This window comes from Vanellus vanellus, assembly GCF_965231255.1.
Source record: "Vanellus vanellus genome assembly, chromosome: Z".
NCBI lineage: Eukaryota > Metazoa > Chordata > Aves > Charadriiformes > Charadriidae > Vanellus > Vanellus vanellus.
This window is the reverse complement of record NC_138908.1, coordinates 88,862,696-88,881,428: the sequence shown is the minus strand read 5'-3', so window position 1 is coordinate 88,881,428 and position 18,733 is coordinate 88,862,696. Positions and strand designations below refer to the sequence as shown.

At 42.3% G+C, this 18,733-nt stretch overlaps 1 protein-coding gene across 14 annotated transcripts in view; it reads right to left on the bottom strand.

Annotated features, from left to right (window-relative positions):
* Positions 1-18,733, bottom strand: part of NEDD4L (NEDD4 like E3 ubiquitin protein ligase) — a 181,942-nt gene that overhangs the window by 88,016 nt on the left and 75,193 nt on the right. For 12 of the 14 annotated variants that reach the window (XR_014270225.1, XR_014270226.1, XR_014270227.1 and 9 more), the window contains exon 1: positions 3,496-5,800. Coding sequence is in view for 8 of the 14 variants with exons in the window: in XM_082497951.1 (XP_082354077.1) it covers positions 3,496-4,668 (1,173 nt within the window). In the remaining 6 variants the exon portion in view is untranslated. Of the gene's footprint in view, positions 1-3,495; positions 5,801-8,128; positions 8,183-10,934; positions 10,974-16,511; positions 16,594-18,733 lie in introns of those variants that run through there. The other 2 variants (XM_082497952.1, XM_082497953.1) reach the window with 1 other exon arrangement.

Here is an 18,733-nt window from a genome sequence, read left to right as displayed (position 1 = left end):
AATCCCAAGACTTCCATGCTCATAGACTCTGAATATCTTGGAGCACGGTGTGTCAAGAGCTTTTGACCAAACTCAGGATAACGGTAAATACGGATCTATAAGGCAAGTTAATTGGCATTTTTTCCCTTTTATTTGACAATATATATAAGTATGTCATGATCACATCCCTTTTCTGCTAAAATTGCTGTCCCTATAGCCAGCTGTGGGTCAGCTATATACAGTTTTCTGCACAGAGAATTTGTGCGCGTTTCTGACCATAAGCTCCGACGTATTCCGTATTAATTCCCAGGCCAACTAAGGTAGGAGTACCTTAGCTCCTTAATTCCATTGAGTTCCACGTTCTTCAGACGAACCTTTTAACCGCTTCCCATAGAGTCCACATGAAAGCCACCACGTGCGTTGCACATGCGTGCCCAGCCCTGCTTCTGCTTTCATAGAAAGGAAATCTGGCCCAAGAGAGCGGCTCAGGCAGAGTTTAGGCAATCTGGTTTGCCACACAGCACCAGCCTGAATGAGGCGCACGTCTTCGGCGCTCACGTACAAGTCTTCTGGGCACTGTGCAACGCAGAATTGTGGCCCTTCGTGACTGCTGAACCGTGTTTATCCCAGCCTGCTCTGCTTGCTTTCCGTGCCCCGATCCCAGCTGGGATCTTGAGGAGCGTGAGTAGATTCGCTGCACTTTCACAACAATATTTATTCTCAAATTATTTCTAAGAAAGGAAAAGAAAAGCCGAGCTGTGAGAAATGAAGCCTTGCAGAGTCGAGAGTTGCCACTTCTGCTTGTTAACTAAGTATAATTCAATACCGCTACTACAACATTTTGTTAGGGCGCTTTGTATTTTTATCACAACAAAGATGCCTTTGTCAGGTCTCTAAAACAGTTGTCCAATACATGAGATTTTTGAAGTGTTTCCCACAAATACAGCCATGCACTCCCGGACCCAAACGATAAACAATGTGAGTATTTGTTATACGCCACAGCAGATAGACACACTTCCCAGTAGGCTATTGCATGACATATAAAATATCAGAGCAGTCGAAGGAATTTGTAACGAGGCTTCCAAATAAAATTTTTCACAATTGGACATAAGCTCATACTTTACTGAATATTTTATAATGACTTGTAATGAAATACATCCTGCTTGCCCAAAACCGCTTCTGTCTCAAACAGAAGATATTTGAAAGGTCATAAACACTTGGTAGCAGTAGGACTGCAGACGCCCGCTTGAATGTTTTCACTCACGATAAATAAGGCTGTGGCAGCTGCTGCTTCCAGCCCCAGGCCCGTGCCCTATATCAATCAAATGCACACAAACTTGCTTAACTGCAAGAGTCCAGAATTATTTTTTTCTAAGCTACCAGCTATAAAACATGACAACTTTTCCCCTCAGCTTAATAGAGCAAATATTTCAGGCACAGCCTCCCTTAGCATCAGAGGTCCTCCAAACAAACTTCTGCGGGATAGATTAACAAGGACAACTTACTAAAGAATGTTTTATATGCAGACAAAATAAAGCAAAACTCGCACCAAAATGCTTTCGTTCCCCACACTCCCTATGGCTCCCTGCCTAGCCACTCACCTCTACCCGCAATATTTCTGGGCTTACTGCAAATATGAGAAACCACCATAAAAAAGTTTTAAGTCTCAATTAATTCGTTATTTTTGAACCTTTTTGCGCTAAAGAATGCAAGTACCATTTGGAGCGAGCGCCTCTGTGGCTGCCACGCTTCATGGCTGACTAAATCGATTTCGCAGGGTGACTAAAACTAAGAGCACACAGGAACAAATTTCATGATTCTCCTCTGGAAACACTGAAGTATGTCTTTGGTATGTGAATCAGTACTGCAGTGAAGATCAAAGAGGAGACTCTGGGGGGCAGATCCTTTAGGAAAATGAGAACTGCTGCAGAGACACGGGGCACATCTCCGCAAGCGGCACAGATCGGTAGAGCTCCGATGCTTTTGTACCGGCTTTGACATACTACAGCTACTTATATAATTGGGTCTGGTGGTTCTCCATAACAGCTATTATTGGAACGGAACAAGGCATAATAAATAGAACAGGGAAAATCAGACCCGCTTTTTTCCCCATTTCATTTTTAGTACGAGATCTAGATTCATCGTAGTATCAGAACACAACATACTGTACTGCGTACATGAAAGTCAAACGAAGACGACAGTCAGTGAGGCTTCTGCATGCCAGATTTTCCTGTTGAAACGTTCTCAGGCGGGCAGGAAAGATACTATGCACCACTAGACAAAATTGCTAGCTTACGGAGAGGGAAATGAAACCTGTAACTGGCAAGGGATCTCTTTTTTCAATTTTACAGTTTTAAAAGAAAAGCTTAGGGCAACTTTGTGATTTTGTACTCACAATGGCTGCTGAAGAACTAAAAAGAAGGTTACACTGGAATAACTTTAAGATTGTTCGCTTTTTCCTAGGAAAGCTGCAGCGTCATCATACAGCCCCGCTGCAGTGAGCAGCTCTCTTTGGGCCACATTTCACTGAAGACAAGCGCCGAGACCCAGCACACACGAGCCACGAAGACCAAAACCTCTTCTAGCGAATGTGTTTTCACAGCTGGAGACAGAGTGCTTACTAGTCTATATACAGCATCGCTGAGCTGAGGAACTCAAGTGGGCAGTGTTGAATTGCACACTAAAGCAATTTAAGCAAATGACTAATCGAAACCCTTAAGTTTCATTCCTACTTTGGTCTTTTAAAAAGCAGCTTAAAAACATGCAACATCAATCCTCTCCCATTATAACAAAGAAAACCCAGAAGATTAATTTTGTCATCTTAAAGCAAATTCAAGGCAAATACAAACAACGAGACAGTTTACTAAGTTGTGCCAAGCTACTTGTACAGTTCTTTGATCAGGACTTGTGGCACACAAAAAAGAGGACATGTTTTTAATTTCCAGAAGGCCAAAAAAAAAAAAAAAAATTACTATAGGAAAGATCCCCCCCCCCCCCCCCCAACTTCTTGGTACCTTATCTGCTAAGTCAATATCTTGATTGGAATTATTTTAAGATTTCTATAGTCTGAGCTACTATTGCATTAATATACACATTTTAAAATCATGTAGAGGTACGCTCGTGTGTACATTATACTTAAGAAAGTGTGAAAGTATTTGTTTTTAAAACCAGAGTGCACGAAGAATCCTTCGCGCAGCAAGGTCTCAGCCAACTGAATTAATCCAAACACTTAATTTGCCATTTGAATGTTCTGATTTTTAAAAGTCTTTCCAGCTGATGTAACACTGAATTAAGAAAACGTGTGACATTAGAATCTCAAAATATTACACTGGATGTAATCATAACCAAGAACAAAGTTACGTTCCATCAGAAATAGAGATGATTCCTGGCTTGCTCCAGAGAAATGCAGAACATTCTAGCACTAACAATGGAAGCGCTTCAGTTGCCTCAAGCCCAGGAGCCTTTCTAGGGCAACTCTGTGTTTTACTAGCGTGGCATACTCAGCATCATACTTACTGCGGTGCCGGCTGTTGTGGGACCAGGGGTGCCACGACCCTCTTTACCAACAACCTGATTTTGTTCTTCAGGACCACGGGTGACAAGAATTCTGAAGTGCTGCTGCCTCGTGTTTTGATCTGGTCTGATTTTAAACAGGCATCCCTGCGCTTGAGGAATCCGCTCTACTGAACTGCTTCTAGACACTGCCGACCCGTTCCTGCCATGTCCACGCAGGTCTGAATTCAGTGCACCATCCGTGGGGCTAACTTCTTCTGCTGGCGGCTGGACAGGGTAGGAAGTACTCCTTTCTAGCCGTATCCGAGGATACCGGACCAATCTGTCCCCTTTTGTTCCAGTGAAACCAAAGTTATAGTTGCTTCCCGCACCTGTACTACTTGTCTGCGGTTGCTGTAACTGGAGAACAAAGAACTTTTTCCCTGAATTTGCTGACATATCTGGCACATGTTGCAAAGACCAACGCCGGGGTTCAGGTGTGGGAGCATTATTTTGCGCCTCGGTACCAAAGGGTAGTAGAGTAACCTGAGGCACGTCTGCACTTGAAGCTCGATGCTGAATCCTCACACCACTTATGTTTAAACCTGAAGCTGCTTCATTTGCCCCTTCTTGGGTAGCTGATGAGGCATCCTCACCCTGGTTATTAGAAGGAAGAGTACAAAATATTCTGCGATTACAGCAAATAGTTCCATTAACCTGTTGCCCTAACTCTTCCGTCTGCCTGGGTGGAGAATTTTCCGGAGTCGTCTCTGGACTGCTCGGAGAAGAATGGTTTTCAACAGGGGAGGCATAACACTCCCTGAAGTCTGAGAATTTACAAGGAAGTGTCTCCTCAGGAGATTCCAGGGGTGCACACTCGTCCACGCAGCCGTTCGCAGCTTTGCGCTGAAGAGAGATCTGCATCGATGAGCTTCTCGTTGGACGCACATCAATACTGTTCAGCAGCTGGGGAATAAACATGGATGTGCTCCTTTTTAAGGAGCCCACTTCTTGCAAATCGCCGCCGCCACCACCATAATCTGCTCCGTGTCGGGAGAAGGCGTGAGGACTGCTTCTTCTTGGCAAAGTGTGGAATGCCATGAAAAAGTCATCTTCTCTCTCCCGGTCGAGGATCTCCGATTCAGGGGCCGTGTTGCTTCGCCCAGAGCCAAAATGAAACCGCAGCCGATGGGCCATGGTTTTACAGAGAGAAGAAAAGGAGAGGGAGAACAGCAACAATTCAGGCACTGCCAGAAGTTAAAAACCAAAGACATAAACTCCAAGAAAAAGTGTCCCATCTGCCAAACTGTTAGCACTGCAGCCCTGATAGCGACAGATAGCAGAAATAGCCCAAGTGGCAAGCAGCATTCCAGGCATGATTGGGTAAGAGCAATCAGCGCTCCTACACACTGTGACATAGGGTAGGATGGTGGGAGTCACGTGGCCTGGTTCCCCCTCTCCAGTGTAAGCTAGTGGGGGTTTTGTTTTTTCTTTTTTTTTTTTTTTTTTTTTTTTTATGCCAGCAAGAGCCTGAAACAGCACCTTCACAGCTGCTCCTTTTCCATCAGAGAGGAGCGGCCCCAGCGGGAGAGCTCTCACAGCTGACTAAGGCAGCGAACACACTCGGCACTGCTATAAATCTAAACTGCATCATACTCACAAGGCACATTTGTATAAAGCACGCGTACAAAAATTTAACTACGACGAACCCACTCTGATTTAGTGTTAAAAGTTTAAGTTAGCTCCACATGCAAATGAGAAAAATTATTTCAAGCTTAACATTTTGGTGTGTGTTACAGCATTAGGCTATCATGGCAGAACGTGAATAAATATAGCACGGTTATGCTTTCAATTTTAACTGTGCTCATAACATGATTAAGCAACAAACTTCTTGCCTTTAAAAAGCCACAACTTCTACATTGTCCCTGCGAACGCAATATAACCTATGCCGCCCTGCGCAGTCCCTTTTCATAACTAAAAAATACAGCAAACAAAGCAATCGTACATATGGCAAAGATTTCTCACACAATAAAAACAGCAGAAATGCGCAAGATGGCAGGAGGCAAAGTTTCTTTTTCAGTTTTACCAGGCAGGAAAGACGAGGGAAAAGCGGAGACGGGTGTTGCATGTCGTTTTGTACCGATTTGTCTAAAACACCGTAGAGAAACTCTGCCCATCGCTGGCCAGCCGCCAGTGAGAAAGTTAGCAACGTTGCCACGAGCAGGATTGCCAGCACGGAATACAGTTACACTCTCCGAGAGCCAAAAGACCGCAGAAGAAGAACAGACAGACAGGATACACCAAAACATAAACCAAACACCCTAAACCAGCTCCGTTACAACACAGAAACTCAGCGGTCTGAGGGTACTCACAGTTGAAGTGCGCTCACAATAGCACTGGTTTGCACATACTGGCAAAGAAACTCTGTTTAGCAAGAAGTGCAGCTTCAGTTCAATACACGGACACTTGCTCCCTAGGAGAACTCGAGAGTAAGTTTTGTCAACAGCTCTGAAAATTCGGAGGTGGAGGGTCAATCCTCTATGTAGACGTTTCAATCTCTGTTTGAAAGTAGCTTGGGTTCAAAAGACAGACAATGACCCATCACGAGAAATGGAAGCTTAAAACGATAAAACTGCCAACACACAGCACAATCCCCTATTGTTTTAAGTGGACTATGGGCCAACAAGAAGAAAAACACGAATAGTTTCTGCAGTGCAACAGTGTTGCAGATTGCCTTGTGGGAGCACAGGTGTTGAGACTATTTTATCTTATTTTTCAGATAAAATGTATTATTCAAGGACACAGTCTCTTTGCCCAAAGATGAGCTCGCATCATAAATTCTCTATTTTGATTGGAAGACAGAAAGGAAAGGACATACTGCGAGGACAGAAAGTGCTTAGATAATTTGGGAACATGAAGAAGAAACAAAGTTCTTGCAATAAAAACCATGCAAGATTTGACAATAAATATTTCAGAGTAAAGCAAAAATGATCAGTTCAACGTCTCCTCGTTCTGTAAACGTAACCCGATGGAAATCTACTACTCTAAAAGCCGCAAGGTACCCGCTTTGTCAATAGCTCAGAACACCACCTGAAAGGAAGGCACCAGCTCCTAAGGCACAGGCTGCTGCCTTGGCAAGGAGGCCGCGAGCCCGAGGGCAGGCTGCCTCCACAAGTACCATCACAGCTGGAGCAAACACAAAACGCTTCAACAATAAAGAAGTACCGAAGCTGCCAGTGTAAGGCCAGCGCTGCAGACAGAAACTTGAAAGCCTTAAGCAATATACGTGGAACGAGTCTACCGAAACGGCCATTTCTCAGCTGTCACTGCATATAGGATTTTTCCCAAACCACCACCCCCAGACGTCCCCGTGTGCGCCACTGTCCTCTCCAGGCCAGAGCCAAACCTATTCCGTGAGTCCCGCTTTGTCCTCTGCGCCGACACGAATATACTCCAGCCATGCCGCACACCACACACACGGCACGCAGTAATGCCAGCACAGCCCCGAGCCCCGGCTCACGTGCGCTGCCTCACAGGTACGCTTACAGGATTTCTGCTTCAGCGTTGTTTGCGTCAGCTGCCAACCGAAGAGGAACTTAAAGCTGGGAAGAACGGACTGATCATGTCCCTTAAGTTCAAAAGGTACAGGACAGTTTAAATGGTGCAAGTGGTCATTATGATCATTATATGTCAATAAGTATGCTCACAGTCAGCCCACTCTAAATGCCCACCGTCACAGCTCTACTGATCTACTTCCTCCTAAAGGAAGACATAATCATTTGGCTGCAAGTCCTCTTTTTCCCCACAAGGTCACAGTTTGTATGTTTTTCTTTGCTCTGTATTTAATAGGAAGACAGAGGAAAAGAACATATTTTTTGAAGACAGATGTTTCCATACTGAGGTGTTTTGTATAGAAAGATCTTCACATCACTGATGCTAATCTTCACAAAGCAACAAGTTTAGTAGAGGCTGTACTGCACCCAACCAAGAAAACATTGACACCTGATCTCAAAAACAAAGAGATGGCGTTACAATTTTCAAAAGACAAAACCCCAAGAGAGTCATTCACCCTGTTCGCCATTGCACTGGCTTATTTAACCGAGTGTGTTTGGAATGACAGGGTCACTTATTCCACATACATCTGTGTGAAAACCTTATCTACTCAATCGTAACAAAGCAAGCAGCAGTAAGATGTTGGAAGACTTCTCGAGAAGACCTACTGCATCAGACAAATTAAGTTCAGGACTAAAACCACTAACAATATGCAGGGCGTTATGAGGCAGGGAACTGAAAACATAACAAAGAGTATTATTTTGCCATTACCTTAAACCTTCATACACCCACATCTTGCGTACAAAGTGCAGCTCTGGCAACCGCATCCCAAGAAAGGACACAGAAGCATTAAAAGGTACAGGAAAGAGACGCTGAAATGGTCAGGGGATGAAGCAGCTGCCTTGGAAGCGACTAAAAAAGTTGTGACTATTGGTTTAATGCTCTGATTATTAGTCCCAGAACCAGATACTTTTTATGCTTCTAGCTGCATTTCTTCGCACACGTAGACAACAGACAAAAATACACCTTTAGGATATGCCGCATTCTCATCAGCTGCATGACAGAGCTCTGTGATTAGTAAAACACAATCAAGACAAGCACTCACCAATCTGTTTTCATCAAACACTTCAAACAGGAGACGATGATTGGTTGGGTTTACCTACGAGAAAATTCAAATACTGTCACTTTAGGTTCGTGAGCTTGATGATAACAATATATGGGTCCTAGCTCACCCAGTGAACCCAGGCAAACACAACAGGACTACCGGGCTTTACGTTCACCTTTAATTTTACTCCGACTGGAGCACTAGAACTCCGAAGAGGAATGGCACGGCTGCTGCACGCCACCGAGCTGCGTGCAACCAGATGGCCGAGAGGAAGGCGGAGAGGACATCCCTGGGCAAACCAGTCAGCCCTGGCGTGTGCTGCAGCCAGAAGGGCTAACGGGGCAGCTCCAGGCACCTCCAGCACACCAGCCAAGCTCCCCTGGGCTCAGGCAAGGCAGGGACTTGCTCCCAACACAGGCTTGGCGGGTTGGGAACAAGCCCCCGGCTGGACAGACTATCAGAGCTCCCAAGTTTTTTTTGTTCTGCAGCTGCAAAGCTCAACTAAACCGTCAGGAACAAGAGTTTTACTCAATTTCTTTCATAATTTCACAATCATCTTTATCCCAGACTGCCCATCACTCACCGTTTCTAGCCCACGTTTCACACACGGCTATGGAAAACCCAGGAGAAGTCTCACCAGCACTTGCAAACAGCAAATATACCTCCAGAAAATTATTTACTTTGAAGTACATTTAAGCAGAAAGACTGCCAACATTTAAAAAGAAACAAACGAAAAAAGAACTCGGGCAGGAGGACAAAAGAGCCTCTATTAAAGAAGAAAAAAGTTCTATAGTATTTGATATATTTTTTCAGAAAAGCTTTGTAAGCTAGGTTACGCTATGTCCAACTTGTTTCATTAAGAAAATTTAGAAACAATATTCCACAACAGGCTGATAAGTCTGTGGGGGTGGCAATGGACTTCCCAGTTTCGAGAACAATCAGAGAAGTGTGACACATAAAAACCGGTATGCATTACATTATATAATCACATTATTGTTTAGGATTTTCAAGGTGTTTTAACAGAGCTTCTATGAACTAGATCCGTAGCTTAAGCAACACTAATCGTGGCAGGTTTGTGTATTGTCTTTTCCTGGGAACAGCAAACGATTAAAAAGACTGCCTTGAATAATATGGTAAAGTTATAAGCACAAATACACGTAACAAGCACTGCTTAATCCCGAGTAAATATATTTCACTTTAAAACAGATGAATTTGTTGCTTACAGTCTGTCTCACAACTCAGCATGTTTATGAGACCAGTATTCCTAAAGATGGGCTTCTGGAGCTGAGCTCATCCATTTCCGAATTACGTATGCAGCTGGGATCAAATTTGGGAGAGCTCAAAAAGTCTTCAAATAGACAAACAGTCAAAAGCTTTCTCTCACTTCCCTTTCCTGTGCAATGGTCGTGATGGCAATCCCTCTACATCATTTGTCCTCTGTGCTGAAGGCAAAGGCATTTAAACACTTCACCATAAGCTGCTCTCTTCTAGGGTAGCCCATTTCTAGGGAAATTACAGTATTAAAATTCCTCTGCATTTTTACAGGCAGGCAGCTTAAGTGACCGTGGGGTAGAACCACCTCTACAGCGAGAGGAGAGCAAACATCAAACCCCGTGGTGATGAAAATAGAAAACCTTAGCCCCAGCTGTAATTTAGTGTCAAGACAGTTCCTGTGGACTCTGCGTAACTTTAAAAAGTGTAAGTCCGTATTTTCCCCTCTGAGTACACTATAAAAATCAAAACATTTCATAAGATAAAGATGATTTTACACATGTATTACCCAGCTGCAAAAATCTAGAAAAGCTATTTGGTACACGTTTAAAAATAAAAATTCCACTTAAACCTCAAAACCTGCGGATTAACAATTATGTTGGTGTAACAACCTATCTAAAAGATCCTGTTAGCAGGACGGTCAATTGCTAAGACTCTGTAAACAACGTTCAACGTGATACCCGTATTTAACAATCTACAACGACATCTTTTCTCAAGCAGCTGTTTAAGATTAAATTTTAAAAACCACTGAAATTCTACCTAACTTTCTTTTGTGAAAGCTACAGCTGCACTAAAATTAAGTCATTCTTCTTTGGAAAAATATTTTCAGTAACCAAATAACAAAGTTACTATCGCCCTTCTCATTTATATTGTGTTGGTTTTTACTAACACTATTTTAACCCCTCCTTTAGCACTTTCAAATATTTAAAATGATTTCTTTCTGATAAAAACTCAGTTTAGCTATAACCTGGTTGTCATTTTAAGCAAGATCTAGAGATATTAAAATGGAACCACACACAAAAAAAGTATACTTTGACTTTTTTGGCAAGTAACATAAAGGGCAAGAGAAATTACTTTTTCTGTCTTCCTTCTCTACCTTTGTATTTCGTTATTTTTTGCCATGATAACTTAAATTTCATACGGGTTTTGGAAATAACTCTGATTATTTGCCACTGCATCAACATTTTAAAACCACAGCAAACATGCTCTGCTAGAAATACATTTTCAAGTAAAAATATTTTTTTGTCAGATGAATTACTTCAAAACTTACTCTAAATAAAGTCCCAAATTGGGAAACAGTCCATTTCTAATTAACCTGATGCCAATTTCTGCTGATCATTCCACCACTACAGAAACAGAAGTGCAATTGCATGAGAACAAGCATTTTTTTATGTAATAAAAAACAAATAAAACAACAAATAAACAACATGTGTATAAACAACAAATAAAAAATAAGCTTCTTCCCAACCTTATAAAATGCCATGTGATTAATTGTATGTATTATAATAACAATTGCAAGTAAAGGGTAACTTACTCTAAAATAAAATTCTTCATTCCATTTTGGATTCAGTGTCTGTAAAAGAAATAAAGGTATTTACATTCTAAAATTTCTTTAGGTTTGCCATTTTATAATCATCAAAACGTGCACGTGAGTGACAATTTTCTAGGAAAAAAAAGGAGAAAAAAGCATGTCGTAAAAAAGACCAAAAAAAACCACCTGCCATCCAATTATTTAGAAATTCTCTACTGAGTAAACCAAACGTGGGAGGATATTTGAGTCAGATGATCCTAAAATAGATGTTAAGTATAAATAGGATTCTATGATTAACGGCAAATCACTGACAACTTATAGAAATAAAACCTGAAGAGGTTTCATTCTTGAGATTCATTTAAACCCAGATGAAAAAAAAAAAAGTATATTTTTTTTTAAATACAAGGACAACTTTAGGGCTACAAAAATAAGGACAAGATTTACACTGTAAATTAAATGGAAAAAGAAGGAAGTAAAAAAGGAATAGGTATGATAGTCTGCCTGATCTCCCCCAAGCCTATGGAGGATTTTAATTTTGTTTTAACAACCTGAATAAAACGTACAGAATAAAATATGCATATAGATTGCAAGGGAGCTCAAGCATGAAATAATAAATTGATAAAAAAGGTATTAGAACTACAAACATCAATGATTTGGGCAATTCAAATCCGGGTGAGTTTAAAAACAAGTATGATACATCCAATGGTTTTGTTTTCATGCCAAATCATTCCCTCATTCTCTCACATAGCAGAGATTTACCAGAAGAGCTGACAGTAAAATTGGCTCTACACCCACCAACATTTTGCATAGCAGAGAAGGAGAGTCGTGGCTGTTTATCTTAACTCCTTGCTATAGATGCGATCGACCGACCCTGCGCGGGACCCGCTGGCTCACTCGCTGCCCTCCTCTACGACATGGAAACACGGGCACCGTACCGCAGCTCCCGCTGCCGACAGCCGCACCTCCTCCTGCCCGCTTCAAACCCCGCTGCGTCCCAACTCAACCTACTTGTGACTCATCATCGATGGAGTCAAGTTCTGACTTTTGAAAACCCTGTTCTAAAAAACGTAGGGGATGTAGGGAGGACAAAATGGAATACCGGTATAAAAAAAGATCAGACTAAACCTATATAAAGAGCTATGCAGCTGGTTAACAGTCGTACCCTGAGAAAAGTTTTGCCTGCTTATCCTAAGCAATCTGATCAAGAGCAGGGAAACATTTCACGAAAGAAAAGGCCACTGTAGAGGGTAGATGAAAAGAACAAACCGAGTGCAGATAAAGGGTAGGGGGGCTAGAGGTTGAGGGCAGAGAGAAACTTGCAGCTTTTTTGCCTTAAGGAGCACAAAGGTGCTCAGTTAAAACTATGAAGTAATAAGAAAAAGAAAGTTACTTTTAAAATACTTGTATTCATCAAATGCGGCTGTTACTGGCAAGAGAGGTACCATGTAATTTAACAAATGAAGCGTGGTCTCGTACTAAGTTTCAGGGCACTACTGTCCATCAATAACGCATTAATTTTGAATGCTGCTTAACCACAAATACAAATTTCAGGAAATATTTGCTGTATTAGGCAGCACAAGTTTTGCCAAGTGCCCTGGTAACTGGCGGAAATTTCTTCCGCCTTCACAACTCAAACACCTAGTAGGTGAAATCAGAAAGTACACGCCCTAGAATCCACTAGAATCCTAGCAGAGGAGAAAAGCACCCGTAAAGAAAGGCTCCAGAAATAAATGCACAAATAACTTCGTAAAGGGTATTAGCAGGGAAACAACAACAAAAAGACTCATCAGCAAAAAGAACTACAGCCTAAAAAGGGCAAGTATCGTACAGATAAAGAACTGCCAAGAGTCAAGCTGAGTTAGATCTTCCACCGGATATTAGAACAAACACAAAGAAGGCTTTTCAACCATATAAATAAAACGAGAACGCGGAAAGAAATGGTGCTACTAAGCAATGAAGCTCAATGGGGAGACGAAGCACATTTCGATATGGGAAATCATGTTTAAGATCACTCATGGGAAAGGCAGAATAACTAAGAGGGATCGGCACAAAGATAGAAGTTGTCACAACTGATGTAGAAGTGAAGTCTTCAGAGCTCAGCGCAGTCACTTTGAGGAAACCGGGCAATCTCCATCCAGACTTCTAAAAGAATTGACACATGAAATCACCAGCCCAGTAGCAGGGATTTGAAAGACATGCTAAGCATCTTACAAGATCGTAAGACGGCAAACAGCAAACGCAGCTTTTTCTCTACTGCAGGAAGGAGAGGATTTCTAGCAGGCCGCTCCCGACAGCTCCGAAGGGAAACACAGGGCACTCATCAAAATTTACACCTGGAATAACGAAACGTGGGGGGGGAGGTCAATCAAAACAAAAAGCCTCAGAAATTCAACATCCTTAGATCATGCCAGACGAATCTGGAATTTTTCCCGATAACTTTATTTTTTCAGAGCAAGGAAACAACGGACGTTTCATCCCCTTGGCTGTAACGGAGCCCTTCACAAGGCTCGGTCCAGCTGCACAGCAGGACACGCATCAGACAACTGCCCAGGTAATGCAACCGGGGAACAGGGAGGGGAAACTGCAGTCCCTGCTGCTTTCCTGAAGGCCCGCCTGCAAGACAGTGCCACACAGAACGTTACCCATTAAACCGAGGAAGACAAAAACGAGTAGAAAAATAAGAAATGAGCGGAGGGTTAGACGCCGTCATATTAAAAGAGAAGTTCCAGAGCTGAGGGAGATAATTGGCAGTGTCTTTCAGAATCACTCCTGAGCCTGATTGCCTCAATATTTTTTCATTACGGATTTTAACTCAAAATCAAGATATACTAACAATGTTTGCTATTTATGAAATAAACAGCGATTACAAATTGCATAGGAAGAATACCGCTTGGAAGGCAGAAGTCTTGAGATGAAATTTAACAATTCAAAACAGAAATGACTTACTAGAACTTTCCAATAGATGAGTTAATATTACTATTATGAAATGACTGAGAAAGTCCAGGCTGTAAGTGACAGTTACAAGAAAGAGTGAACAAAGGCAGATGCAACCCCAGGAATACATCATCGTCGTCGTCGTCATCTCATCCTCAGCCCCCTGTCCGCAGGTGGGTTGCTGGGCAAACGTCCTCTTTTTTCCTCTTCCTTCCCAGGGCAACGCTAAGATCTACGAGTTAGCTCTTCCTTGATACAATCAATACGATACTTTCACATCTTTGCTACATTTTAATTTGTGGTGGTCTTCTCAGAAGCTTTCTTATTCTCTTTTCACGTGGATTCAAAGCTGGTAAGTATTGCTTCAGATCAGCAGTAACGTTACAACCTTATTTCCAATCTAATGCTCTCATTTCAACCTCTCCTCACTTTTGGCACTACAGCCATTACATTTCAAACGTGTGGGAGCCAAATATGCCACACCTTTAGTAATCATGCTTTTATAGCAGCAACATCTTTTCAGATAAGGGCAATGTTATTCTAATAAGAATTTAAGAATGAATTAAAATATTAATTTTTTAGAAATCAGAAATTAAAAAAACTCTGGATGTGATCACCATTATTTCCTAAGAAGCAAGGGGTTAAAAAAAAAAAAAAAAAGTCCTATATTCATGCCACGCTTCCTATCTCCTCCCCCCCCCATTTCACAGACTTACTACAAAGGATTTCTCTCCAAAGGTTCCGTGCACCTCCATGACCTGCCTCAGATCCTCTCTCCTATCACAATTTTAAGACAATAAACAAGCAGTACAAGAACTGGACTTGTCTAGACAGTTATTTTTCAGTAAGCTGTTATTGTTCAGGAATCCTGAAGCACGCATTTTGCAAACAAGCCCACAAAAGCAAATGCATAGACTGTTCGTAGGGCGCAACAGCTCAAACGTCTCCAACTTCCCCTGTGCTCTCTCCAGATGAAAATTGTTGCTCATTTAGTAGCTGGTAAAGTCTGAGCCCATATCGCTATTGATCCAAAAATACTACAGTGGTCCAAATTATTTTTTAAATCGGAAAATAAACCTTCACCTACACTCATTTTATTCTTTTTATCTCCCCCTGACAATGTAAGAAAGTCCCCTCAGTCCACAGACGCAGGTGTATGGATTTAAGAGTTTCTCATGAATATTGCCATTCCACAGCGAGAGAGTCACAGCCAATCTCGCACTTCAGCAAGAACACGTTAGTTAAGATTACACCAGAATTATAACAGCCAGGTATTTTATACTAGCCTGAAAATGACCTATCGAGCCTAAGCATTTGCCATTCATGAGATTCCAAGAACATGATTCCATGCAACTGGGTCCCAGGAAATGGGAAACGGCAGGACAACCACCACGCTCTCTACAAACACAAGACATGCAGATCGTAACAAAACCTCCCACATACTCCTGTGGAACTGGCGATAAATCTTGAACCTATTTAAAAACAAAGAATGCCACAGTCCATGTTGTTACTGTAGCAACAAACTAGATACTCCTTTTTGGAAAAATTAACATTTTCCTCACAAACTTTAACGTCTAAAACTAAGCTAGTTGGGCTATAAAGAACATATTTAAAAGGATAAATGAACGTAAAAATGCTATTAGGAAACAAGTACCAACGGTTAGCCAGGACGTCTCTTACAAATTGCTTTTACTTTCCAAGATGAGACATGCCCTGGGCCCTGTGAAAGGTTCTGCTTCCATCTTCCACGCTTCCAGGATTTCACGTTGGTTTTCTCATGACACCTAATGTTCTGATTTTAGAACAGCATCGTGCTATTTTTTGTTTGCAATAACAACACTTCCCTCACTACTCTGTTGTGCAATAATGATTTCAACTGAGTCATTGTTGATTATAAATACCTTCATAAAAATGACAACTCATTATTTTTCCCTTAGTTTTCATATGGGTAATGAGTTTTTTCCCCCTCTCTGCCATCACTACCAGTAAATGTAAAAAAAAACACACACACACAAAAAAAAAAAAAACCACAACCCAAAAAACCCAACCAACAAAAAACCACCTTCTAAAATTGTAGGACCCCGATGATGACAAATATTTCCTGGTGGAATGAAATTAACAAACCAAATAAAATTTAATTTTGGCTCTAATTAAAAATGAAAATGAAAACATTTTCAGTGCTTTTCCAGGCTTTTCTTACAGCATATATTCTGTTATTTAGCTATTTTAAATTCCCACGTTAGGAATATATTTTGAAAAGGGAGATTTTGAGAGGGAACATTGAAGTAAGATAATTTTCACTAAAATTCAAAGAAATTATAATTAAAGCAGAGTTTCTTAGTTCTTTATTTCAGCTATGGCTTTCATTAAAATATGGCTTTCATAAAAGAAACAGTGAATGATGTAATGAGATTTGGTAAGCCAAGCTTTAGAGAGTAACACACAATATATTAGATCCTGTCAACAGATCATGGACACTGAAAATGCATGCAATTATTTCGGTTTGAAAAAACCCACACTATTCACCTGCTATACATGCACGCTACGATCTAAATAAGTTTTGTATTATGTTGTAGAATTATGTTCCAGTATTCTTAATATTTCCAAAACAATGGACTAAAAAAAAAATACATAGTATATACATACCTTTTTAATAGTTTTTGTCTGCACAAGAGCAAGTTCTCTGTTCTCATCTGCTACATACAAGGAAAGTTTCACGTACGGGTCACTGCAAAAGAAGATGTCATATTTAATAGGAGTATAGTTTTACAGCCAAATGTAATTTCAGTGTATATATGTCATTTAATTGGATAACAACAGCTCTAACCGCTTCTAGTGAAAGTGTTTTCAGTGAAACCTAGTAACTGTAAGCTACTGAAACATTTAAAATATGTGCTCGAATATGCTCAATTAAATACTGACCATAGCATTAAAGATAATTTAACTTGCAGCTTTGTCCCATTGCTGTGGCCAAGAACCACTTTGTTGCATACAGCTTCTGCTCATGAGCACGCACATGGCAGTCCATTAAAAGGAGTGAAGAAAAAGTCCAAGCTATGGGTTGTAACTAATCACTTGAGGTTGACAGGAAAGGGAACAGCGATTGTCTTGAAGAAGTGGCTCCAACTGTATTGAACCATAAGCCCAAGCTGCACGGTCTGAGTGGTGATGGCCCTTCTGTCCATCCGATACCCCTGCCCGGGTCCTGAGCTCTCCTGCCCAGCCCGCGGGGCTCCTCGTCACTCGCCGGTGCACTGTGGCACTTGCTGCAAACAGACGTGCGCATATACTCGTCTCTCAGGCAACCCACACTCATGGGTCCCCCCTGAATGCCATCACGGACCCTCTCCCCATCTGGTACCCTTGCTTGGACCCAGGTGCCTCTACTCACTGGCTAGTCCAGCTTGGGGTATGCTAGTGAACGCCGTACGTTCTTCCCCACGCACACCAGGTCTGGGGGAGATAGAGACACTCACTCTCCCCGCCAAGAGCCGGCGCCCAGACTGTGACCAGAAGCCCCACGCCAGCCACTGGCACCGAGCCCCTCACCTGCAGCTTGGATAACCTCAATGAAGCAGATGCTCCTGCCTTCCCTATGGAACACACACCCTTCCACACCGAAGCGCACACTGACCCTGCTTCAGCTTTTCATGCCCTTCTCATCACCAGGTTGCTCAAGATCAAACACTACCATAAAGGTTTGCCCAAATGCTTCAACCTCCATATTCAAATCCAATTTCCAAGGTCAGTGAAGCAGAACGAACATTACATTTGCAGCTATGGGGTATTATAACTGCTGCCTTGAGCTCTACAGAGTAGTAAGTAGAACCACCACTAGAGCTATTTGCCATTAGAGTTCATCTGCACTTCGGGAAAGTCTTGCCAGAACCAGACAGCAGAGACAAACCTGGCCTCAGCTCTCCCCCCCACCCCCAACCCTGCTCTCTCCTTCCAGAAGGAGAAGGAGATGGAGATATTCCAGAGACCATCCAGCTCTCTATGCCAGACACCTTTCAGATATAAAATGTGCCACTAAGGGAGGTCACTGCTTTCACCCTAACTCCAGCTGTTTATCACTGTTGCTGTGCTGCAGGGTTCTACCCTCCAAATCTGCGCTGTCCCATTTCTTTCAGCAGGCAGACAGTAGCTACCAGTAAGGGGTGATGGGGAAGAAGACTCCACGACACCACTATGATGTGACAGTCTGCTAGATCCTTCCCAGTACCAGTAGAATACTACTACATTTGTTGGGAGGTCTGAATGTTAAAGACCTGAAGAAGGTAATCTCGTATGCTACAGCAACCTCAAGTATGCTAGTGTGGTTTCCACAGTACTCACAAATAATACATTCAAATATAACCTTTCTCTTATGGAATAAACTAGCATGGCCACAAAAATGATCCGAGAGCTGGAACCCCTCTCCTGGGAAGAAAGGCTGGGAGAGCTGGGGTTTCTCAGCCTGGAGAAGACACGGCTCCAGGGAGACCTTGTTGCAGCCTTTCAATATATAAAGGCAGCTTACAAAAGAGACAGAGACTTGTCACCAGGGCCTGTAGTGACAGGACAAGGGGCAACAACAGTTTTAAACTGAAGGAGGGCAGGTTTAGACTGGACTTAAGGAAAAAGTTTTCCTGTGGGGGTGGTGAGCCCCTGGCGCAGGGTGCCCCGAGAAGCTGTGGCTGCCCCATCCCTGGAGGTGTTCAAGGCTGGGTTGGACGGGGCTGGGAGCAACCTGGGCTGGGGGGAGGTGTCCCTGCCCAGGGCAGGGGGGTGGAACTAGACATCTTTAAGGTCTGTTGCAATCCAAGCCATTCCATATTTCTATGATACTATGCTGAAAGGACCCAATTGGGAGAAAACCATCCTGC